The 25679-nt window shown below is 35.3% G+C and overlaps 3 protein-coding genes across 3 annotated transcripts; 2 read left to right on the plus strand and 1 right to left on the minus strand.

Moving 5' to 3' along the window:
- Positions 1 to 458: 458 nt before the first annotated feature.
- Positions 459 to 4185, minus strand: LOC143447229 (carbohydrate sulfotransferase 4-like). Its single transcript, XM_076947221.1, has 4 exons — positions 1976 to 4185; positions 1705 to 1807; positions 1423 to 1571; positions 459 to 860 (listed from the first exon to the last, which is right to left on the minus strand). Exons 1-4 carry the CDS (start codon positions 2750 to 2752, stop codon positions 666 to 668), a joined length of 1224 nt encoding a protein of 407 aa, XP_076803336.1. The 5' UTR covers positions 2753 to 4185; the 3' UTR covers positions 459 to 665.
- A 2137-nt stretch (positions 4186 to 6322) lies between these two features.
- Positions 6323 to 24130, plus strand: LOC143445463 (vam6/Vps39-like protein). Its single transcript, XM_076944579.1, has 22 exons — positions 6323 to 6686; positions 7809 to 7924; positions 8157 to 8372; positions 11170 to 11280; positions 11360 to 11492; positions 14927 to 15070; positions 15169 to 15289; positions 15517 to 15634; positions 15794 to 15926; positions 16103 to 16245; positions 17589 to 17723; positions 17919 to 18060; positions 18417 to 18503; positions 18656 to 18729; positions 18857 to 18955; positions 19039 to 19156; positions 19327 to 19452; positions 19627 to 19775; positions 20030 to 20185; positions 23064 to 23198; positions 23274 to 23365; positions 23586 to 24130. Exons 1-22 carry the CDS (start codon positions 6614 to 6616, stop codon positions 23665 to 23667), a joined length of 2703 nt encoding a protein of 900 aa, XP_076800694.1. The 5' UTR covers positions 6323 to 6613; the 3' UTR covers positions 23668 to 24130.
- A 138-nt stretch (positions 24131 to 24268) lies between these two features.
- Positions 24269 to 25305, plus strand: LOC143445464 (microtubule nucleation factor SSNA1-like). The gene is made up of 2 exons (XM_076944580.1): positions 24269 to 24541; positions 24689 to 25305. Exons 1-2 carry the CDS (start codon positions 24363 to 24365, stop codon positions 24921 to 24923), a joined length of 414 nt encoding a protein of 137 aa, XP_076800695.1. The 5' UTR covers positions 24269 to 24362; the 3' UTR covers positions 24924 to 25305.
- The last annotated feature ends 374 nt before the right edge of the window (positions 25306 to 25679 follow it).

Raw genomic sequence — 25679 nt, forward strand, 5'->3', positions numbered from 1 at the left:
ATAATCGCCCTAATTATTGTAAATAGATTTTTTATATTTTTTGTGGGATTTTCAGGGGTCAATGAGAGCCGCAAGAAGGCTAGCTTGGAGCCGCGGTTGGGAATCACTGGTCTATATTTTTCATAGGTATATAAAGACCGATAAAAGTAAAGTAGACTAATCTGTGGTGACATAAAGAAAAACAGTATAACACAACAACATGTTTGTATAGCTCAGTACAGTGTAGGCTATCTGTAGCGGCCTGGGTGGCATTTTTAATACTATTACATCATTTCTTGGAAAAGTGTTTTCTAGTTATTGATTGAAGTTTATGAACTTTTATTTTGATAAAACTGCAACTGTCGTTTGATTACCGTTATCTTCAAACGGAGGAAAGTCTTTGCACGACTTAAATCCGGCGACGATTTCTCATTGCTCGAACTCCGGTTACCGAGCTATTGTCTTTTTGCAATTCGGAATATCACACATTTTTTATTTTATATTCGATTTTTTATATAGCGTTGCCCGAATTTATAACTATTCAACAGGAGCAAGTGCCGGTAAAGCGGCAAGGTATGCCACCATACAAGAATTGTTGTGAACCACACAGATTTCCGCCACTGCGAATGGGTCTCCATTGCTGAAGGTGACATGTAATGCAAACTCTTTTAATGTGTGACGACAGTTCAAGATAAAATGATATTAATATCATCGTGAAGTTCCTTTTGAAAAGTAACCTTTAGATAAGCAAGTTTGTTCATCACTTCATCACATTGATCTTGGATAACCTTGATATTTAACAAGGAGATATCTTTTCGCCAATTGTTTATTACTGAATGTGCATCTCTTCCAAACGTCAGAAAAGGGCCAGAAGAAGTTTTCTATGCATAAAACACACAAATAACGTATGTCAACGGTATGTAAATTTATCCAAGCATTCACAAAAACTGCAAAATGTGTTGGTCATCAAATCAAACTTCTGTAACAATCGCATTCCTTTGCTTGCAAATAAGACTTATATGGTATGTGATACTTCGGAACATATACAGTATACGGTATTTCAAAAAGTTTATAGTATCAGAGTATTTATCCTTCTTATGGAATATTTATCGAAGATTTACAGGCAAAACAAAAAAGACACGATCCAGACACACCCATTGACGTCAGGCTAAAGGGATGATAACTTGGTAATTACAACTGATATAGGCTACTAGTGACAAATGAAAAAGTTTTCATGTTTATGCGAAAATAGCTGCATTGTGGGATGCAGGTGACATAAAAATAAAATAAAATGGTTATCGACTTTTTATCTATAAAATATACCATAGGTCTAGTGATAATAATAAAGCTACTGGGTATAGTTGAACAAAACTTATAACAAAACCAAACAAGCAATGCGATGAAACGCCTACGTCTAACTAATCACGTTTTAGTTTATTTTACCTGTGTAACAGAAAAATTTAACCAAGATTGGACAGACTGTGGAAGTGGCTCACCAATGAAATCATACATTTTCTCTGCTGTTGCAAATGGTTCCTCAGCCATCTTTTCAAAGAAAATAGGCAAATAGGAAGTGCGGCGGCGAGATTTTGCTGAAAAGTTACGCATAAAATAGTCATACTGTCTTCTTTGCTGTATGTGGCATGTTTAGAGGTTGGGTGTTATTTTTCAAGACATAACATATACACAATAGTATCGAAGAGAACCCGAAAACTAGTTGCATACCTTTCCAGAAGTGGTTGACGAAATTTATGTTGTTTAGCATTTGTTGACAAAGACGTCTAGCAGATTGGTCTATATTTTCCAAAGTAGTTTCGTCTTCCTTAAGCTGCAATGCAATTCAGTTTTAAGTCAGTTGAATATAAGTCAAATAACATTAGTAAACAAAGAAAATTTTATGCTAAATTTAAAAAAATGAATCAGAGGTTCAATGGAACTAAAACTATAACTACAGTACCTCCATTTATTTTCTATCAGAGAAGAAAGGAAAAATTACATGTAATTTTGAAGCGATAATGGCTCTTGGGTCTCGAAAAAGGTGGATTACTTTCAATTCAACATCTTGCTTTTTCTCGAAGTTGTCAAGAATTGCCTCCAAAGTGTACAAGTCGCATATGCGCAAAACTTTATAAACAACCAACGAAGAACGAGAACAAATGTTTGATAGTATTGTTGTGTTAAGAGGTGTTTCGCAGCCGCCTCTTTTGTAGCACTTGACTGGAGTTTTAGATATAGAATTGTAATTCTGTAACAGATTTGCGTGTCTTTCATAAAAGCATATATTATTTTTGGAACAGTTTGACCAGAAGTCAGTGTGACCTGTTACTTCAAAAGCAGTTCTATAAACTGATGGAATGACTTTGAAATTGCATTTAAAAAGTTCGTTTAACGCGTCAACTCGTTCCACTTGCAGGACATCGCATTGCCTTGTGAAGGGAAATAAAGGCTCAAAAAGGTAGAAAGCAGCGGGATTGTTATTAAACATTTCTCCAAGAAAGGACGATCCAGATCGCTTGTAAGCCAAAAGCAGAACTAGCTTTCTCTTCACAGTTGGCTGAGCTGCCTCAGGAAAACTGACTGTAAACGGGTGCACAGTAGATGATGTTTCAAAAGGAATTTGTGTCCTGTTCAAAGAATTACTGAATGAAGACCGGGCAATGATTCGTTCTGTTCCTCGATGTTTGTAGAAAAGAAAAAGGACTAATCCAATAAGTATTTGAACGAAAAGGATCGTCCATATGAAGCATATCTTTTTAAAATATCTTCTGAACATCAGTACGACCAATACCGTGTAGGCTATTAACTTTTATAAATGACACAAATATCAGTAACTTAAAAGTTTTTACTAAGCTTAGGCTGAATCCAAAATAGGCAAAATAAATTTATTTGACAGAGACTGCAAGAAATGGAAGACAAATGTTAACTGTCGAATTGATATCTCATTCTTTCGATTGTAAGCCGCAGCTTATTAAAGTTTTTTGTCATCTTTTTTCCAGTTTACATTTAAGGGCAGCTTACCTTTCTTTATCATACCAAAATTGTCATAAAAATTCTAGACTCTAGACTCTAGACTCTAGACTCTAGAGCATCGTTTCTTAATGAGGGGTCCTGGCGAAATTTTGGTGGGGCATGGGAAAATCTTGGTGAAGTGTGTCAATTCAAATTTAACGAAGAAATATGTAATGACCTTTTACAATTTTCTCTTTGAACATGATGGAGAACGCCTCTGCATACCTGTTCAATAGGAGGAAGGTCATTCCCTCACCCTCATGAACCCAATTAAATGCCTTCATGCATGATCCCAATTTTTGGGGGCCATGTAGGCTTTTTTGCATCTTTATTCCTTTTTGTTCACCGCATTCCCTTGCTTGTGACCACTTATCGGTCATATTATAACTGACGTACAATAAGCGGGTATACGGCGTTTAAAAATTTTACATCATATAAATAGTTAACTTTTGGACGTATAAATGTGAGATTTACATTTCATTTCGAGGCATTGTAAAGACGTTATTGAGGCATAAAAACCCAAAATTTTTGCACTTCGTGCATTTTGGGCCACGTGTTCAACTGCTGGAATTTTAACTTCAGCTTTTAGAAACGTTTGCCCTTACCTTGCCTAAACGCAGTCCTAAATACGCCACTTATGGTCAGGCGTCCAAGTTACTTGAAAGAGGCCTGGGACAAAAAGGTTAAGAAACACTGCTCTAGATAGTATTTTGTAGGGGTTTATAGTTTATACTAATACCTTTGTTCCAGTAACACTTACAGTATAATTACGTGCGGTTTACAATCAAGTAAATGCGGTAATCATATGGCTGTTTTGATAAAGACTTAGCCTATATTATTACCTGGTAATATTGTAGGCCTATCTATCAGCATCTTTGAAAACTTTACCATTATCACCGCGCGTGCTTTTTTGCGTTTTGCGGTGATCTGTGTAAAACCGAACATCTGCATAACCTTGAAGCACTGTTTGTATGTTGCCTCTGCTTATGTCTTTGACCACCATCTGAATAACAGAGTACATATAAGCAAAGTCCCTGCGAACATAAAACTTTATTGCTGTGATAGTGTGGCAACTTTCGTATTTTAGCACTTTTCACTGCAACGTCGTAAGTTGATATATTTCTTTTGACAACTTTGCAAAATTGCTCAAAACTGCACAATCAAAACTGAGGCCTTTCAAGGTGTCACAATCCTACTAAAATGTGTTTCATTCAGAGTTGTTTTAACTGTTCAATAGGTAGACCATAGCGTTGCAACAAAATGTGCCTCAGGCAGTGTGACATTTACGGTTCAAACAACTTGCGATCAACGTTTCTTGACTTTATCCTTTAGCCAGCTAATAGAATCTATCTATAGATTCTATTTTCTATCTATCTATCCCACTATAGAATATATCTGTATTGGGCCCATTTTTTTCTATATATAAAAACACTTATACTTTATACTTATACGACTTTAACTCGGCGATGATTACTCATTGTTCAAGTCCCAGTTACCGAGCTAGCTTTCACAACCCGCTTTAATGACCATTCTGGTCCCGAATTTTTTCATGTAAAATTCTCCACTATAGCCAGTCTTCAAATATTATGAGTATGTTTTTCAAGTTTTTCGTCATCTTTTTGTGTCAATTACGCAACTTGACAGTGGAAATTGTGCCACGTGTAGGCTATTCTCAATTCATCTAGGCCTACTGATGTTCAGTTTTATATTGCTGTTTAATATTAGTGAAATAAACAACAAACTCGATGCTTTTTTGTCCTTTTGTGCAGTAGCCGTATCAATCTCGGTGTTGTTAAACTGTACTGTAAGAGTTTCGGTTATTATGACCAAAATGATCTGGTCCCAAGGTGGTCCCTTCCCTGCATAAGATCACATGCATCAATGTTACACAATGTCATACGCCAACGGCGCATAGGCCTACATTACGGCAACTGCGTCTGAATATTTTCGTTTTTACATTAAACAATCCATTACTAATAACAACGGATAAGTTTCCAAATGGATAGTACTATGTAGTACTGTATTGCGTGAATTCCCTTACGCGCTACATTACAGTGACCACATCTGCGACATTCACATGACAGAGGCGCAAAGGATTTGACACGTTGTGGCAACTGCGTTTGAATACGTTTAATTCTTTATTAAATGTTTAATTACTGATAACTGATAACACCGCGGTAAAAGTTACAAAAGAACAATATTTTAGTGTTACGCCAATTACCTTACAAACCTGAGTTCTGAAACCTCACACACCAGCACAAAGGCGTAGGTCTAAGTTTTTGGCGCTTTGTGGAAATTGCGTATGAATATTTCTACGTTATTAGATAAATAAGTCCTGATAAAACTTCCTCGACAAAAGACCCGAAAACATGAGTTCCATCATTTGTCGCCATTTCCAGAAAGCTTCTGCGACATTTCCGTTGTGAAAATCCATTTCTTTTTGCGTTGAGGGCTCCATCGTTTCTGACGCCATGTAATATAATGTATTGTTCACTAAAATCGACAGGTAACATAAGGTAAGAACGAGCAGAGAGTTAACTAAACCGCACTCTAGAACTGCTTATGTAGAATGACCTTGTCGGTCGGTCTCACACTAAGAGTTGGCTTGCGCTATGTGCGCTGGAGCATTGAATTAATTACGTCAAATAATTGTCCATTGACAGTACATCGTTATTTGTAATATTTTGTGTCCTCAAAAATTCAAAAACTATTTTGTGGGTTTGGTGGCCATGCTAACCTCCTATTTTGTAGCACTATTGTATGATTGCCATCTTGCAAGTTTTAAGTCTGTGGTGTACAGCGCCACCATTGTTTTGTAATTAATTACGTAACTGCAATCAGTGTCGAATTTGTGGTATGCCCATTTTCGCAGGTTTCGTGCTTGCTGATTACCCGAGTCTATTTATAACCGTGTGTAAGTGGCGGTAATAGAAAATGGTTTACCCTCTTGTGGTGCTGGGGAACAGCCCCTTTTAATCGGAGTTATAAGGAATACAGAGGCGGCTTCTCACATATCAACCCTCTTAGATTAGATACGCCACAAGCCCTTGGGCTTTGCCACATTTTTCCTGGTCGAAAATATTTATTCGTAATCATGTATTATAATGTGCCATAAATCCAGCGGCTAGCATGGTAACTTTTCCTCCACACAGTTAACGGCGAAACATAAACAACACAATATAATAAGCAGCCTGTCAGTTACCGAGCAGCAAACTATAGCACTTGCAGGGTGCTATTGGAAAACAGCAGGTTGCTATTTAACAATAGCGCTCGCTCTTATGGTTACGACCCCGCCTTCAAAATTATCATGGTTAATTACCAAACAAGTGACATAATACGATAGCAATCACCAGTTTTAGTGGATGACACTATGATGGTACAGTAGCCTACTGTACCTGGTGTACGATGCGTAACACTTGTCAGTGAGTTGTCACTTGAACTTGCTTATAATGTTATGTGACTCTCTTGCGTAGGTTTTTCTGGTCTGATGGAACAACCTTGATTTAGTGTCATCCGCCTATGATCAGCCATTGTATAACTATAACATAACCTAACGTAACAGCTGCCAGGCTGTCGAACGGTTTGGGAATTGTTGATTAAGCCCAGTAAATGCTGATTTTCAGTAATGCATGATGCTTATGAAGCTGTACCCATTCTGGAACGCTTGCCCCTTGTTATAGAATGCATTGCTTGTTGGGGTAAGTGATTTGGCTGTAGTATACAAGTGCACTTAACCACACGATGCCTTTGTATACTAGACCAATTTGTGACGTCATCTTGTTGTGTACTAAACCCAGTGATTTTAACTGCAAACAGATTTGTGTCTTTTTTTTTCAGTTGTCACCGCGTAAAGTGTGGCTCCTGCACGCACAAATTCATAAACGTGCACGTCAAAATTGTTCATCTTCACACAAATTTATAATAAATAAACAAACAAAAACTGGTTGTTTGAGCGTGAATTTATAATAAATGAACATAGAATTACGACTTGGTTGCATGCCATCACGGTAAAATTTGCGTCTTTGCACTGACAATTTTGCGTCAAACTTTCCATTCCAGCCACTATCAACAGATAGTAAACGGTAAAGACAATTTGACTGCACTTGCATTTATTGTATGTGTTTCTTATGACATTTTGTGACACCTCGCCAGGTAGGCTAAAGAAGATATTTATGCCAGTGGTGTAGCGATATTTGCTCCTTCGCCATGCTAGAGATCTCCGACGTATCATACAAACGCATTTACACACGCATTAAGTTATTAAATGATGACACTAATAAACACCATTTTTTATTCACGTAAAGTTTTCCTAAATGAGCTAGTTGGCTCTGAGTCGCAGGAGCCAGAGCACAGAGACGAAAGAGTCGCATACAGCTCCAGAACCGCATGTTGCTGACCTATGCATTGTAGTTACAGCACAATAAAACACATGCCCACGATCAATTAACAAACAGAAATAAGTGGCAAAACCCGAGGGCTTAAAAGTTGCAAGATAGCAGATTGTGCTATAAGGTTATAAGTTAGCATGGGCCCAAACCCACAAAACAGTTCGTAAGTTTAACAAATATACACAAAATATTAAAAACAACAACAAAAGTACAGGGAAATGTAAGAGCTCTTTAAAATTAAAAACAATAATATTAACAACTGAAATAAAATATACAAAATAACATAATTTGATTACAGTAGCAATGAACATCTTTAAATGCACAAGAAACGGGTGACTAAATAAAACTATGCAAAAGAAACTCCATCCGTTTCTGTGGCCTAATGGTTTTGTTTTGCAGTATTTTTTAATCACCATTTGAACGTTTATGCAGGTGAGAATCCAAAAGTTATTATTTCTAACACCAACTCTGTGGTACACAAGAATAATAAGAACTCAACTATAAACTTGCTGGTTGGGACAAAGCAAGGCCATCTGCTTGTCTACAAGGTTAGCATGATTTAACTTATTGACCTTTTGTCATTGCACGCAATTGTTCATTCCAATGTTCTTTCCAGTGTTCATCAGTTAAGGCCAGTTACTGAGTTTAAATTTTCTTATTAAATTTTTGCAAACGTATGAATAAATTTTAAATTTTATTTCATTTTACTCGAATTTGGTGCTATGCACAAAAATATAGTAATATGCATAGTTTCCGAACTTCTGTTTTATACAATTTTAGCTAGAGGGTGGAAGTGGACATGCAGAAGTCACTCTTGAAAAATCTAACAAGTCCTTTTCGAAAAAACCTCTGCAACAGCTCTATGTGTCACCCGAATATAAAATCGTCATTAGTTTATCAGATGGGATTGTTTCTGTACATGACTTGACTACATATCAGCTAATCACATGCGTTCAGAAAAGCAAAGGAGCCAGTTTTTTCTCAGCTGACTTGGAGGTAGGTACATGTATTTACGTTTATGTTTTTTTTAATGGAGTGTACGTAAACGGCCATAAACCCTATTGTAGTTGTACTGTTACATACTATACTACAATAACTACAACAATCTTAGTAACAGTACTGTTAATTTCTTTAAATTTTGAAATTATTTTTAAAAGTTAAAGTAATTTCATTTCTCTATTTGTTTTATATGTATAACAATGTTATGATAGTTGTGTCGTTGTATAAATTGAAGGTAGAACTGTAGTATGAAAGTTTGTGTAGTCCGCATTAATTTTGTTTTTCAATTCTTACCAAATTGTGGCTTATTTTTTTTCACTGATCAAGCACCTGTATGATCTCTTTAAATCTTGTCTTGCTGAACTAACCAAGTATAATATGAATATAGTATGGTTGCCACCAGGCATAATAATCATCAAATACAAGTATAAATTAGTTTTTATATTGTTGACAAACAATGTAAGAAGTTTCCTAAAACATGTGATGCACTCACCTATCAGAACTTTTTTGGTATTTCACCAAAGTAAAATTGTCCATTTAAAACTTATTCTTCTAAATTAAAATTAAAATCAGCTAGAATTTGGGTAATAACAGGTCTTGTGACCTACTTTCCATGAAATAATACAATAACTTCTACCAACTAAACATTGCTGCAGTTGAGTTCTGGGGCAGGACTACAACTTTCTTCTCGCTCACTAAGTTAAGAATGAGAAAAAAAGCACATTAGCGAGCTAAATTGCGAGCAAATTCCATTTGCGATTACAAGAAAATCTCTAAGGATCTAATCAAATCTAAGGAGAAAGTAAGATGAGCGAGCAAAATTGTCACCTATGTAATGGTAACCACTAAGGCTAGAAGTAAGTAAAATGGATGCATCAGTAAGTTCTGTAGAAGATATAATCGGCAGCTAACATTCGTTTTCAACTGAGGTCACTGCAGCTTTGAAACAGCAAGCATGGTAATTGTGTTCACAAAGTTAGTAGGCTTGGGCTATTAGTTATTGTTGTACTAATGCTTCAATTTGTAGTTATACAAATCTTCTTATAGGTAATCCTGTTCAATATGTTGCACAATATTGCGAATTCTAATTGTAATTCTAAGTTGTAATCTGTAAAGTTATAAATCACTGCCAAACATAGGAGTCATTGCCCAAAAAACTCAGGCAGTGCGAAACTGAAAATTTTTAGACAGTCCAAGGACAAAGATTATAATACCGTACCAAGGCATGATTTAGTCAAAATTCTAGTCAGTGCAAGGTTTTTCCTGCACTATTGGCAACGGCACCTATACCCAACATTAATATCTGGCAGGATAACTGGTCCAAAAAAAAATTGGTAGAGCGTGCCAAACACTATGCCCAACATCAGTGTTTACATGAAATTAAATGTCCTTTAAATTTAATGTAGCTACACATATGTTTCTGCTTCATAAAAAAATTTCATATTTTGTAATTTGCTATGTTTTTTTGAATGTAAGCCGTTACTTCAATTCAGGGTTCAGCTTGAGTTTGTTCAATACAGCACATAAACAAGGGTGGCTTTTAGATTATGTTGTTTCTAACATCCTATCAAATAGCCTAAACCTAAGGAAAAAAATGTTAAAACTTTATGAAAACCCTCTTTATATGAATTTACTTGCAATCGGTTCTAGCCCTACTAACTTTTATGTTCGTGCTTACAATTGAATGCATTGCCTAATTTGGTTAAATACAAGTTGGGAAAAGTCTCGTTTTAACTAGTAGTTGTCGGTGTGGCTTATATTTACTGTTTTACAGTATTTTTTAAAATTTTGTGTGGTTTATACTACAAGAAATTTAAAAATTGATTTGCATATTTAGTTTAAAAATTTTAATGAGGTCTGAACCAAAAAGGTGGACCATTAATGATGCATAGTCTGCTCTGGTTGTATGTGATTAGATAGGGTTGTTGTTACTGATGCAATTTTTATGCAGAGTGCCATGTACGTACTCAAACAATGCAACTACATTTCCCCTGAAAAGGGATTTGTTTTTGTGCTCCGCATAAGTTTTGAAGTTTACAAAGAAAGACACCATATGGAAATGTGGTGTTTTCATTTAACTGTTGATGTCTTAAAGTGAGGGACAAGTCCAAAAACAAATTAGCCTTAAATGAAATACTGTAGTAGTTATCAGTAAATATACTGGTAAAAAGATTTGTACTAATATGTTGTAGTTAAAGCAGTTATTGCCATAAATAAGTGGAAAAAATGTTAATTCATTACCTAATTATGACATAGATGGCAGTTCTTATTACGTCTCAATAATAGAGACAATAGGGATGCCTCAGGTATTCGGATCAAATATGAATAGAACGTTTCATGTGGCCGACAAGTAAATTGTAATAGGTATAATTAAAGCATATACTTAAGTGTATAAAAAGAACAATTTGCCTTCAATAAGTCTAAACTAGCTTACCGTTGGTATATTTCTACCGATTAATGTAGATGTTAACCTGCAGTACAGTACAGTCTTGGCTGCTGGCTCTAGCCTAATCCGGTATCTGTAACTTGTGTAAAAACAAAGAATGCTTTACCAGTTAATGTACTGTCATCTGTAACAACCCTATGCTGAAATAAATGTTATCTGCTACAGTGTTACTAACTACCTACCTATAAAAATGCATTCCATCCACTACGCGTTAGCTAGCTTATCACTTCTACCATGCCTAATGACAACTAATTGATTTAAGGCCAACTTGTTTTTGAACTTACCCCTCAGTTTAAGAAAACTAATTTGTTTCTGATTTGATCAAGTTTTGTCATATGTATTTTACAGGAACAGATTTCATCGATGGGCGATGTTGCACATGCCTTGAAGTTGTGTGTTAGTGTGAAGAGAAAGCTTCAGTTTTATTTCTGGAAGAAGCGTGATTTTGTGGAGTTGCATGTCAGAAAAATTTCCTTATTCTTGGTGCATACTATATGGTTTCTCAATCTATCATGTTTGTATTATATTATTGTTTTAGAATGATATCTGTCTGGCTGAACTACCCAGAACCATTGCATGGTGCAAAGATTCCTTGTGCATTGGCTTCAAAAGAGAATATTATCTGGTGAAACTTGATGGCGATGAAGACCTCAAAGAACTCTATCCAACTGGTATGATTTATTTATTTAACTACCAATATGTCTTGGTTCATGTTTACTTCAATTAAAATTTGCCCCTTTTTATGACTCAGTATTACTGATAAGTGCAAACAATACCTTAAAGTGGGGGGCAAGTCCAAAAACAAGTTAATCTTATATGAAAGAACACTATTAACTGAACATTCTGGAAAAATATTTTTGAAAAATAACTTGTGGTTATGTAGTTATTAGAAAAAGAAAAACACAAAAAGTTTCAGTTTTTGGCCTTAATTGTGATGTAGATCAAGGCTCTTGTTATGTCATACGTTAGTCAACTGAAGTCAGAAGTGTAGGTCGTAAGAGTTTAGCCTATGTCCAATTAGGCGTCATGTGAAGAAATTAGCAACGTGAAGCATTGTACTTGAATAAATTACGATTGTTTTAAACAAAAAAAATCCGGAAGCCAAATCATTTGCGTCCGTGAAGTTACGGTATTCTTTGGACCTCATAGGCTTCTTGTCAAACCGGTACCATACTGGTTGACGTGATTGGACTATAGGCCTTCGTCTATCAAGCTACTGGCAGTTAGAGCAATCTATACAGCTGTGACAAGTCATACGTGAAAATGTGAAATACAGTAGGTACTGCTTAATTTATGAAATTAAAAATGTCTTATTACCTATGGCATCACAAGAACCTTAATCTACGTCACAACTATGGCAAAAATTACGATTTTTTGGGGGTTATAATTACCTAACCAAGAATTATTTTTCAAAACTATTTTACCAGGATATTCAGTGAGTAGTGTTCATTCATATAAAATCGACTTGTCCCTCACTTTATTAAGAAGAGTTATAAAAAATAATTGGTACAACTAATATATATGCAGATGACAGTATATAATGTTAGGACTAGTAGTGTTTCATGTTCAGGATAGGATTTTAATTGGTATCCTAGTACCATGGCATCAAAAATTGACCAGAATGGTTGCCCACTGGGCACCCATTGTTTCTTTAATGATTGCTAATGTGAATGAGCTTGCTCATGTGACAGATGTCTGGGTAATGCCCTTGTTTAAGGCTTGATGGGTGCCACACCATGTTATGCGCACAGCATGAAAAGATTGAGTTAAGAGATGTAGTCACAGGAAATGACTCTGGCAATTGTGACCTTACAATTAGATACAGAAAAAGCAGATCTTTGATGAAACCTTAGGCTTAAAAAGCACTGCATTGTCTAATTGTGTCTGTTAGCAGTTTAAGCTTAGTTTGCCAGAGTTTGGCATCAAACGTTTTTGAGGGCAACCAGTTACAGAGCCAGAATGCCCAGGAGAATCCACTCAGAAAAATCAAGGGTGTTCACATACTCATTATGTAATCGCACACAGGTCTTGCAATTTTCAGTTGCATTATGGAATTTTCTAGTTGTATTTCATCTCTGGCGTTAAGTTTATTTCTGGCTTTTAATTTCATATGAACTGGAATAAAAACCCAGCTTCACAAAGGTATGTGGAAGTGAGTAGAACAAATATCCTTAATGTGGCAACTTCTGACTGGGCATGAACAGTGTAGGGTATGTGAAAGCGCTTCTTCCCAGGAAAATAGTCCTGAAGCTCAGGGTTAATTCATTTTTTCATTTCAGGGTCATTTGGTAACTTATGTTGAATTTCCTCTTAAACAGTGGCAATGTAAGTTTGAGACAAATATGTTTTTTTGTGAAAGCTTCTTCTCCTTTCATAAAATTTGTAAATTTTCATAAAATTTCCATAATAATAAATGTAAATGTAAAATAAACATCAATAAAGTTCAAAGAATTCATTAACAATAGCCATCACGTTGTCATTGACTTTTGAAAGCCATCACATTGTGGTATCAAAACAGGGGAGTTTTATGTCTTAGGTCTAGAGACACAGAGTTTGTTTTTACGTAACTGTTAGTATGACAGGAGTTTCAGCATTTTTACAAAATTTACTGTTTTTATAACAGAATTAAGCAAATTCTGCAAACAACTTGGAAAAGGCATACTGACAAGTATCTTTTCTATGACTTTTTGAGTGAAAGGCAGTTTTTGATCGTAGATGCCCATGTTCCACTTACATATATGCCACAAAGTTTCCTTCCTGCAAACCTTTCATTTCAATAAATGTTGAGATACTATTTTTTACATGTTGTGTCTTTGTGGTGCTTTTTTATGGAGTATAAGATGAAAATTCTTTTTGGTGCATTTTTGCAAATGTGTGTTAGGTAAAGTCACAAATTATGAGTATAATGCAACATTTGTTGACTTGTCGATTTGAAGTGCAAACATAGGTGAAACTTTGATTTCATCTGTAATCTGCTGTTTTACTTTACAATATTTGGGATGTCCATTGTCCACCCCTTTATCATGTTTTTAGACAAAGACATTTATGAGTTTTTTTTTATCTTGCTTCACCTTAAATCTACTTAACCATTTTTAAAGTGAAGGACTTTATAATCTTTTCTCTAATCGTGTGGAGTTTTTCAACTTGGCAATCTGTAATGCCATTTTAAGGAAACTTCCAAGACTTCAGGCTTTCTATGCAGCAATCTCTTCTGGCATAAATTTTTTCGTTTTAAAGGCAATGCCTGTCTGTAGATGAACGCCAAACTTTTTATTTTGTGACCTGTGAGTTTCTGTTGTTTGTTTCTTGTGAGCTTTCATAACTTCATTGCTGAAAATATCATAGTATCTCGGAATATTTTCTATTGTTTACCATAATGGCAAATTTTAGAGTGAGTAAAATTTGCAAACAAACATCGTGCCATAAAAACTTTCAATTGTTTTTTTAAAAATAGCTGCCACTGACAGTATTGGCAAAACAAAAGTACAGTTGCGCTCTTATTCCAATTAACACACTTCCTTGTCTGCATATATGCAAACTTAACCTAAAATGACGGTTTTCACAATCATAACTACATCTCTCTAGTTAAAGTGCTGAAAGCAACTTTTCATTGACACGTTTTCAATATGATAAAACAGTCAAATTTTCCATGCTCAATTGACAATGATTGTTGGCTGCTGTTGAAGAGGATCACTTTGGTTTGGTAAAGATCTTGCATTGAGAAGTTTCTACGGACTCCAAAAACCATAACGCAGACCTCAGGTTGAAAACCACTGTTGTGTGGTTACAGTATCATTGCTGTTTTTCATCAAAGCAGGTCCATATTCGTTTCAAACAAGTTATATTTGTATAGAAACCAAAAAAGTTTTGATTAACTTTGTTTAACGAAATAAGTTTCATTTGTACATACAATATTTGTAAAAAACATTCACAATGTTAGTGTTTCTATTTGATTTTTAATAGTAAAAAATTATTTTTTATGATTTAATTTTTTCACAGTCATAAATATTTCCTGTGTGCTGTGGCTCAGTCATACATACAATTAACATTTTATCTAATTAGTTTAAATGATAATTATTCAACTATGAATGCAACAATTTAACAGGCAAGCTATTGGAACCAGTAATTGGAAACCTGGGTAATGATCAAGTGATTCTCATGATAGATGATAGGAGTGTCTTTGTAGATAGCAATGGAGAACCAACCTATAAGCACCCTTTTGCTTGGTCAGATATTCCTGTTATTGTAGGTAAGGTTACAGTGTAAGGTAGGTTTGCTTGTTTAATTTGTCAAAATGTAAAACGTTCATAAGGTTTGACTTATTTCAATATATTTGCCATATTACAGAATCACAGCCTCCATACCTCATTGCTGTTCTTCCAAAGTATGTGGAAGTACGAACCATGGAACCAAAACTGCTTATTCAGAGCATTGATATAAATAAACCAAAGATGCTGTGTAGCTGGGGGTGAGGCAAATTTAAATTAATCATCATTCAGTGCAGATGGTTTCAAATTAATTTTTTTTTTGAATTGATTTATTTAATTCACATGCTGCTGATAAAATAAGTTACACGTCTTATCATTTAAGGTCACCTCAGACTTAAAACTTGACATGGATCAAACTTTACATGCTACATATTAAAATAATAAACGTGAAAATGTCCTTAAAATTTAGATGCTCATTATTGTTTAGAGATTGCATTTTTGTTGCATCAAATACCCATGTGTGGGCTATTCAGCAACTACCAGTCTCATCTCAGATCGATAAACTCATAAAGGATAGAGAGTTTGAACTTGCACTGAAATTGGCTGTAAGTTTATCAATCCATATTCCTTTGACTTAATTTAAAATTGGTTTTGTATCAATGATAACTATGTTGTAGAAAAAAATCTTTCCATATATATATGTATACACAAAAAGATTTATATATATATTTGTTGATTTAATGTAGAACATTTTAATCATGCAGAAAATGTCTGACACTGAAGATGAACAAGAAAAAAATAAAAGCATCCAGCATATCAACACTTTACTTGCGTTTGAACTATTTTGTCAAAAACGTTTCGATGAATCATTACACAACTTCACTAATTTAAAGACTGGTGAATTGCTTTCTGATGAATTTATGCTAACTGTAGTAGCCACATAACTCTGGCACCACTCAGCCACGCACCGTTAGTTATGATGTATCCAATATATGCCAATATGCATATTTGAGCATTTATTAAAATCCCGGATTTGTTTGTTTTAATTGGGACTGAATGCTTTGTTTTGGCAGATCCTTCTCAAGTGATTGGTCTCTATCCCGATCTGCTCCCTGGTGATTATCGACAAAATCTTAAATATCCTTCCGCCATTCCAGCTATGGCTGGTCCCGAGCTTGAAAAGGCTATGCTTTCCCTCATTGAATATCTTACTCAGGTGCTACTAACGTTTTGGTGTAATAGCTAATACGATCAAGTTAATGCTATTTTATATGGGGGTTAAGTTATATTTTCAACTTGAAGCAGTAATGATAGGAATTCGGAAAATTGTTCAGTAAACTTTGTTTTCAAGTGCAGCTTTTTTCTGTGGAAACCCATCGGTGCTTAAAATGAGAAAAATGAGCAGCAAGTCCAAAAACAAGTTGGCTTTAAATCAAAGAGCAATTGCCAGTAAATGTACCGATACAAGGATTTTAAATAATATGTACTTGTTAGGCAGTTATTGCCAAAATTGTATCATGAATTTAGCGTTGTATTATGACAAAGTGGGCGGTCTTTATGACATCACCATGTAAAAGCAACATGCGTGATGACTGGGGTTTATATTAGGTATGGTAGGCTAGGCTAACGAGTTTACATGGAATACATCTCCATTAGTAGTTGATTTGTACCAGATAATGTTTATTTTCAGCATAGGAACGTCACAGATGAGAGTACATAAACCGGTAAGTATTCTTGTTTTTTCCGCAGTTACCGGTATCGGACAAGGCTAGAGCCAACATGCAAGACTGAACTGTCAGACTGTAGGTTGACATTTACATTAACCAGTACAGATACACCAACAGTAAACTAGTTTCGGCTTATTTAACGCAAAATGTTCCTCTCATACACTTAAGTACGCCTATAATTAATTATACGTATTACTCTTTACTTGTCTGTCACAGGAAACATTCTATTCATACTTGATCCAAATACCTGAGTTTTGTCAATTGTTTCTTTTATTGTGACTTGATAAAAACCGCCATTCTTGTCATAATTAAGCGATGACTTTGCCTGTTTTTGCCACATATTTATGGCAATAGCTGCTTAACCACTACATATTAGTACAAATCCTTTACCAGTATATTTACGGACAACTACTCCTAAATTTGTGGCCAACTTGTTTTTGGATGATGTTGTCTGAAACGTGTTAACCAAATTTTATAGTAAAATAAAAAAACAGGACGTGTTTGGCACTCTGAAGGTTAACTTTATTTATATAAATTATATATAATAATTTAATAATAATAATATAAATAAAGTTAACCTGAAGAGTGCCAAACTACATCCTGTTTTTTGTTTTTGGATTTAACACTTTAAGGTTAAAAGATCATTTTTGGGGTTTTGCATTTTTATAATTTTATAACAGTGGCAGTTTTCTTGCATGACATTTTAAACTGGCCATGTTATTAAGTTGTCCCAAGTTATTTATACATAGGCATTATTTGATTTTCTGTGAATGGGATTTTGTATATACAGAGTCAAGCTTTTACAAGCATCAATTTCATGTGTTTATTACAGAAAAGAAATGAAACAATGGCAATTTCTGGGTCCATCGTTGATTTGTATCCTATTGTTGAGGGCAATGTTACTGTTCGTTCTAAACGCCAGCTACTACAGATTATTGATACTACTCTTTTAAAGTGTTACATTAAGGTAATTGAAAGAGTAATTTATATGGAAATTTGATTTCCATGTGATTAGAGCCTTCATAAAATATGAAGTCTCTTACACTAATTTTTGTTGAAATATTTTGTGCAGGTTAAGACCTTTTAGCAAACCATGTAATTGCGATCTTAGGCTTAGCATAAGACTTACCATTTTAAATTTCGAATACACTAATTCATGCAGACTAATGATGCTTTGATTGCGCCACTGCTTCGTCTTCCTGATAACAACTGTCATGTTGAAGAAGCAGAACGCATTTTGAAAAAAGCTCACAAACAGAGAGAATTGATTGAATTGTACCGGAAAAAAGGTTTGCATAGAAAAGGTAAATTGTTTTAACTTTCACGTTTTTCACTAGAAGTGTTTCTTATTAGTGATTTTATTATTTTTTTGGTTTCAATTTCATGGTATATGGTATACTTGCATATATTGTTTACTTCAACCCATATTTAAACTAACGCAATTAATAAATAGGATATATTTTATCTACATTGAACTAAACAATCTCAGTATAGCTTAAGATCTGTTAAATATTTAGCAAAACATTACTTACATTTTATATTTAGTCATTTTCTTGGGATAGTTGGAAGTGAAATGTTTCTCTTGCTGTTTTCTATTTTTAGTTTGTTATCATAACCAGGTGAGTATGACTATATTAATGAACTTAACCACTGTATACAGCATTAAACCTACTGCTGCATCAGTCTCAAACGCAGCAAAATAAAGAAGAAGTTCGTGAAGATATGATAGAGTATTTGCAGCACATTGGTAAGTGAACTACTGTATCGATAGTCACATCACATTACATTAGCATGGCTAAACCTTACTGCAAATGTAATATGCATAATTGCATATGGTAAATAAATAAGTGAAATAAATAGCAAATAGAGAATTTAACCGCTGTTTCTTTTATGCCTTAGGCCAGACAAACATTGATTTAATCTTTGATTTTGCTCCTGGGCTATTAAAGATTGACCCTATGCAGGCAATGAAGGTAAAGCAAAAATATACTAAAAATTTATGCCAGTTTGATATCATGTCTTTTGTTTGTATATTGCATAAACTTATCATAGATAATCCAGAGGTGGTTGTTCAAGAAGAACAATGCCTTTCTCATTTAGATCTTTACTGAAGATACTGCTGAAGTAGAAAGTTTGTCAAAGAACCAAGTGTTGGATTTTTTGGATTCAATTTCAATCAATTTAGCAGTTGCCTATTTGGTTGGTACACACAAAATCTTCATATTGCTTTGCTACATATATGAGACGGTAACTATTCATAACCAGAAGTTTAATGGGTGTAGGAGCATGTTATTCATACCTGGAATGACGAAACCCCAGAATTCCATAATCGTTTATTGCTGGCTTACAAAGATAGAGTTTTAGCTTTAACGAAAGAACATCATGATTCTCTGGCTGAAGGTACGTTAAAACATCATTGACCTGTGATCACCTAAGGGATTCACGCAATAACGTTTATGTTAACTATATCTGCATTCAACATTTTATTGTTTCTTAAAACATCACTTAATTATAAATACAGTGTAAATAGAATTTTTTTCACTCCGTTAATGAATACTTTCTTGTTTTAGAGGACCAAACAACGTTACAAAGGGGGCCAGTGGAACTTACGGAAACTAGAAATAAGTTACTATTTTTTCTGGAAACTTCACAACAGTATCAAGCCGAAAGAATTTTGCCAGAGTTTCCTCCTGATAGTAATATTTTTATATATTATCCCTCAAGGTTGTGAAATTAAATGTGTTTTGTATCTGTGTTATTTGGTGAATGGTAAAGTTAGAGAAGCTTTGCCGATATGTAGCGTGAGCCTGGTGCATTTTTTAGTGCTTCTATTACATTCTATTTTCAGTGCTTGTATTACTATTTTTCAGGATTACTTGAAGAAAGAGCAGTTTTGCTCGGCCGCATGGGCAATTATGAGCAAGCTTTAGCGTTGTATGCTCATTCCTTAAAAGATCCTATACGGGCTGAAAATTTCTGCCAACTAGTTTACAATCAAAATCCTTCCAAGAATAGTGATGTAAATAAGTAATACTATGACTATGAGTAATTGAGTATATAATAAAATTATTTTGGCTTTATTAGATTAGTTAATTAAGTGTTGTAGAATTTTGATCTTTTTATTTTTTTTTATTTTTTAGTTATTTTAGTGCATGTTTAAATATATCAGAAGTGTGTAAAAACATTGCAGAGTTGAAGTGGAAAGACTTATTTACTGTTGAACGAATTTGTAAAAACTGAACTCCCTAAACACTGTCATCCTGATTTTTTCAGGTTTTTTTGTGCTTGTTGCGAATGTATCTTCAACCAGAGTCACTTCACAGAGACACTGATGCGCCATTTCTTCCTGAAGATCAGCCGAGAAGTATTAATCTTCACGCCGCCTTGCGAGTAATGCATCAACATGCTAATAAGTTAAATCCGGAGAAGGTATCACATTTCGTCATGTGCACCGTCTTAATTTTTGCTCAAAGTCAGGGGCAAGTGCTAAAACAAGTTTACTTTATACTAAAGAAAAGTTGTCAGTATGTATATTGTATACCACAGAATTGAATTACTTTTTCACTCGTATACTGATTGACAATTCTTCTTTTGTTTAACATCAACCTGTTTTAGTTAGCCTTGCTCTTCACTTTCAACTTTAAAGAAAGTAAGTTATAAGGTTTATGTTGGATCAGGGGTTCTTAAACTTTTTGGGACACGCCCCCCTTGACGGTACCTAAAAAATCCGCGCCCCCCCTCATTGCAAAATAAAAAAGTATTAAACAAAACAACAATTTATTTTCAATTAACTTTCACTAATGTGAAGGATGTAATTGTTTTTGAGAAACCAAACGTTTTATTCGAGGCTTGGTAGAAGATAATGCACATCTTAGGTCGGCTTCACAGTCAAGTTTGTTCCTAGGCTTTGTTTTCATATTGACGAGTGTAGAAAAGCCACTTTCACATAGGTAAGTGGATGAAAATGGAAGAAGTGTACGTATAGCCACACTACCCACACTCTTATATATGTGCCAATATTTTGCCCAGAAATCAGTTAATGGCATTGCTTCGAAGTCGTCTTTTGCGGTGGAATTGCACTTCATTTCCAAGAATTCCTCCTGCAAATCGTCCGAAAGAATGTCCTCGTTAAGCCGAAAGGGATTCCTTGTCATTTTCCATTCTGGAAGTTCAGTGTCACCCAAGTCTGGGAAATAGCGTTCGAATTCCTGTTTTAAAAGTCGAAGGTGGGTTTCAACTTCGGTCTTAAGCTCGCCCTGCAATTCAATTCCTTTCTTGTCGAGTGCAGTATCTAAGTTGGGAAATGAAGCTGCGTTTCCTTTTTGAACTCGGCGATGCCACAGGCCCAGCTTCGCCACGAAAGCATGGATGGCATCGTAGTCATTGATACGGTTAGTATTCTTACCTTGTAAGAGCAGATTTAAGCTATTAAGGGCCTGGAAAATGTCTGCGAGGTATGCTAACGCCAACTGAAATCCCTCTGATGTAAATGGCAGAAGGAGATCCTGTTGCCTATTAGCTTCAAGAAATAGCTGTAGTTCATCTCTCATTTCATACACGCGTGCTAACATATTACCTTTTGACAACCACCGAACAGATGTATGAAACAACAAAGTCTCGTGATCGGAATCCATGTCCTTGCACAGCTTGGCAAACAATCTCGTATTGACAGCACTTGTTTTGACAAAGTTGACGGCTTGTATGATTATTGCAAGCTTATTTTTCATTGCAGCAGATAAAGTCCTGGAGGCCAGAGCCTCTCGATGGATCACGCAGTGACATCCAACTGCATTGGGACTTTTCTGCTTCATCCTTGCAATAAATCCACTTCGAGATCCAAGCATTGCTGGGGCACCATCAGTGCAGACACCCACAAGTTTCTCCCATTCTATATTATTGTTGTCAAAATATGTGGCGACAACTTTGAACACATCTTCTGCTTTTGTAGTCGTTTCTAAGGGTCTGCAAAACAGCATTTCCTCCTCTATTGAAGAAGAACCGACAAAACGAACATAGACCAACAACTGAGACGATTGGGCAACATCAGTTGTTTCATCACATTGAATGGCGAAAAAAGGTGATGCATGTATCTTGTCAAGAACTTGAATCTCAATATCCTTTGCGAGCTCATCGATGCGTGTTTTAATGGTAGAATCAGAGAGAGGAATTTTCGCAATCTTCTTGCTGCTTGTCTCTCCCAGCACAAGAGTAACTGCTTTTAACAAACACCGTTTTATCAACGTTTCTCCAATGTTGTGGGGCTTCTTCTCTTCAGCAATCATGTGAGCGATTTCGAAAGACGCTTCTACTACTTCCGCAGACGATGATTGGCGAAAGCACTCACTACTGACTACTCGCAATCTTCATTTTTTTGAAAGAGTCCTTCTTGCTTTGAAAAAAAGCCAAAGGCTTATCTTGATGGCCAGGGTGTTTCGTTTGAAGATGACGCTGCAAACGACTTGGTCTCAAAGCGTCGTTGCTTAGCTTTTCTAAGCATATCACGCATTGCGGTACGACTTTTCCTTTCTCTGTGGTATCTGTAAAGCCATACTTCAGATAACTTTGGTCATAATTTCTCTTTTTTCCACTCATTTTGTGTTAATACAATTACTTCAATTACTAAAATACCTGTTTTTTAAATCAATACTAAATTTAAGTTTTACTTTATTTTACGATTTTAATATTGGCTGACCTTGGGTTTACCCTATTTAAATCGGGTGAGCGACATTACTATTTTAACTATGTGTGGCCGACAATGCACACATATTTTCAATCGTTACTCGAAAATTATACATCGTAAACTGATCCAATTTTTACAGGTTAGTAGTAAAAGCATCTGGCTTCCTGTATACATCATAATTGTAAAACTAAACAAAATGCATTTGGTGTAAGTTAAGTATTTCTACAAGTTTTTCTTGTTACGCCGCCCCCCCCGTTGTGAGAAAAAAACAGGTCACCTCAAAAAGAGAACACAAGAGAACAGTTAATCGAGCTAGGAGTGCGTGAATGAGTAAACGAAAGAAATAACCTTCAACGCGGAGAGAAAGCAAATATTATGACGTAACAATTGACGTATTTCAGGAACCAAATTTCAAAAATACAATTGCGATTGTGACACAATTTAAAATTTTAGTAAAAATGAACCTATAGTGAAAGTCAAGAAAGCATGTTTAGACATAGCTCATATAATAGACAGCTTTGTCATCTCTCGCGCCCCCCTTATGAATGTTACACGCCCCCCAGTTTAAGAACCACTGTGTTGGATGGTAAACAAGTAGTTGACTCGAATTGTGATGTAATAATATAGGCGCTTATGCTCCTTCCGACGAGCGTCAGCATACGCAACATTGAAGTTTTTTTACATAATGTGCTGGAAGCTCAGGCAGAGAAGAAGCATCAGCTACAAGTGTATGAAAGTCTTCTGCTTTCTGAGAGCCGGCAGGTATAGATTTCGTTTGAATTGTACTTGCGAGCGTTTAAGTTTTGGACTACGATTTCAGAAGTGTGAAATTTTTAGACACATATCCAAAGAATTCATCATGAAAACACGAAATGCGTAGTCACCGAAGAGCGAATATGTCGCGTTTGTAAAAAAAAGATTGGAATCAGGTAAGTTGTTTTGGTAAGACTAAAACAAAATAGCGAACTTCTGTTATTCGATATACCATTGACATTACTTTAATACAGGCTAGTGTTATTAATTGTCTATAAGACCTGTCACTTCGTCCGTCTTTGATTACTGATTAATTATATCAAGAAATGTACGAAAAACATATTGTGATTATCATGTAATCTTTTTCATGATCCTAGTTCCAGTTTTATTTCCTAGTGCTTTCGCTCGTTATCCAAGCGATGTTGTGGTGCACTACTACTGTTGCCGAGACCGAAAAGGCCTTCCCACTGGACAATAATCATTTGCAAAATGCTACCTTTTTAGCCAACAAGGTTTAAGCGTTATGAAAAGCAATTAAAAAGTCTACCTTTGAATAATATTGCATTGCAGAACACTTAAAGTCAGATTATTGCAAGCCACTAAGGCTGACGTTCTACTCGTGACGTTATACTCGTGTCACTGATTGAAACTTGATTTTCGTATTATTTGTTCTGTTTCTTTTATGGTAACCACGCTATTGCACCCATAGGCATAATTCATTGTGTGGTTGCTATTTTAACTGCTTTTGTTGTTAACATTATCGTGTAAGGCTGATTGTGATTTAACATGAACATTCTTCAAGTAAGTATATGGGTTCATGTAAATTTCACATGGGTGCAATTTCGCGTGGTTGCAATTTCAAGGAAACTATCTTTTATATCACAATATTGAGTAAGGGTGCAATCTATGTTAATGTAATAAAGTAACTTTCTCGAGCCTAATAGATACAATTGTAACAAACAAGACAACTTAACTAGCCACAAGGGAAATCTGATGCCGAAGACAACACCATATCACTACACTCGCTTTGTTCCAGCTGTAGCACAATGGTGTCTGTTTTCGCTAATAATGAAAATTTTGTATCTATTTCTGTCCGTTGTTTTAAGTTAGTACAGGCAATTGCTTATTACGACAGATAGACGGTAGATCAATCATCTCAGCAACATCTTTGCAATGTCTCACAGTTTTCCACAGTTGCACGGCAGTGGTGCACCACTTCAAGCATATAACAATGAAATGGTTAAATGCGTCGAAGATTTATGTTCACGACGTGACGAACTGAAAAGGCAGATTGAATCGGACCAAGAAGAAAAGGCAAAGCTCCATAACGACATTAAATTATTGACAAACAGGTTGGTTTGCAAATGGTGAAAAAATCTTATATCAAACTGATGCTGGCATGGATGATCATGTTGCCAAACACGTGCATGTTAAGAGTTTGCTTCAAACTATTTTCTACTAAGTTATTTCTAGCTACAGTGTGTTTATAATGACTGCAGATTGGCCAACATAAATGAAGCTATCGCTCAGAAAATGGCGTCACAGAACGAGTTTGATCGAGCCATATGCGAAACTCAGGCAGCTTATACACGAGTTATGGAAAGTTCACAAGTTCTACTTCATACGGTGAATGGAGCTGCTCTTAAACTCAAGGCAAAAGAAGCAATCCAAGAAACCGATCAAATTAGATTGCCTAGGCCAAATCTTAAAAAAAATGTATCAGACAAGAATTAAATGATTAAAACTTACAAATAGGCCACATCGATTGTTACTTTTGGGGACAAATTAATGACACATAAAAGCCAAAATTACAATTGCCTCAATGAGGAAATATTTCGTTTTTTTGCGCGTATCTATGGTAAATTGAACATGTGTGTTTGTTTGTACAACTTCACTTTTAAATTAAATTGTGTAACTTTTATATAAAATTTTCCCAGTTAAACTTTTATGTGGATGTCAACTGCGATTGGAAGCTTTTATATTTGCTTGATGAATAAGACAAATACATGGCTGAAAAGCACAGTAAAATTTTTAATTGTTTTCTTTTTTTCTTTTTAAATTGCGTTTTTACCCTAACTATGATTCTGCTTTAAATAAAAGTCTCTAAAAACTATAATGGCATTTACGACATTTAAGATTTTTAATGCATTTCGTCTCCCTTTTTTTGCTCCTTAAATTTTCGTCTATGTCTCCAAGTTCTCACACTGTTCGTTTGTTTGTTGCTATCGAGCGCCTAATACCTCAGAGGTTTACCAGGAGAAAACACAACGTTTTCGTCTTGGTATGATGTTTTAAATCACTTGACCCTCTAAGTATCAAGCCATACAGACGTAATCAAAACGTATGGTATCAAAGCTTGTCGTAGTTAACGAAGAACGGGGTACTAACCTATTTGGATTAGATTGGAGCGATGCGTTTATTGTACATTAGCTACATGAGTACATTAGCTCTAGAAAGAACTTTAGATAGTCTTGAAGTAGTGAACTTTAG

Source organism: Clavelina lepadiformis, chromosome 2 (genome assembly GCF_947623445.1).
Source record: "Clavelina lepadiformis chromosome 2, kaClaLepa1.1, whole genome shotgun sequence".
Lineage (NCBI taxonomy): Eukaryota > Metazoa > Chordata > Ascidiacea > Aplousobranchia > Clavelinidae > Clavelina > Clavelina lepadiformis.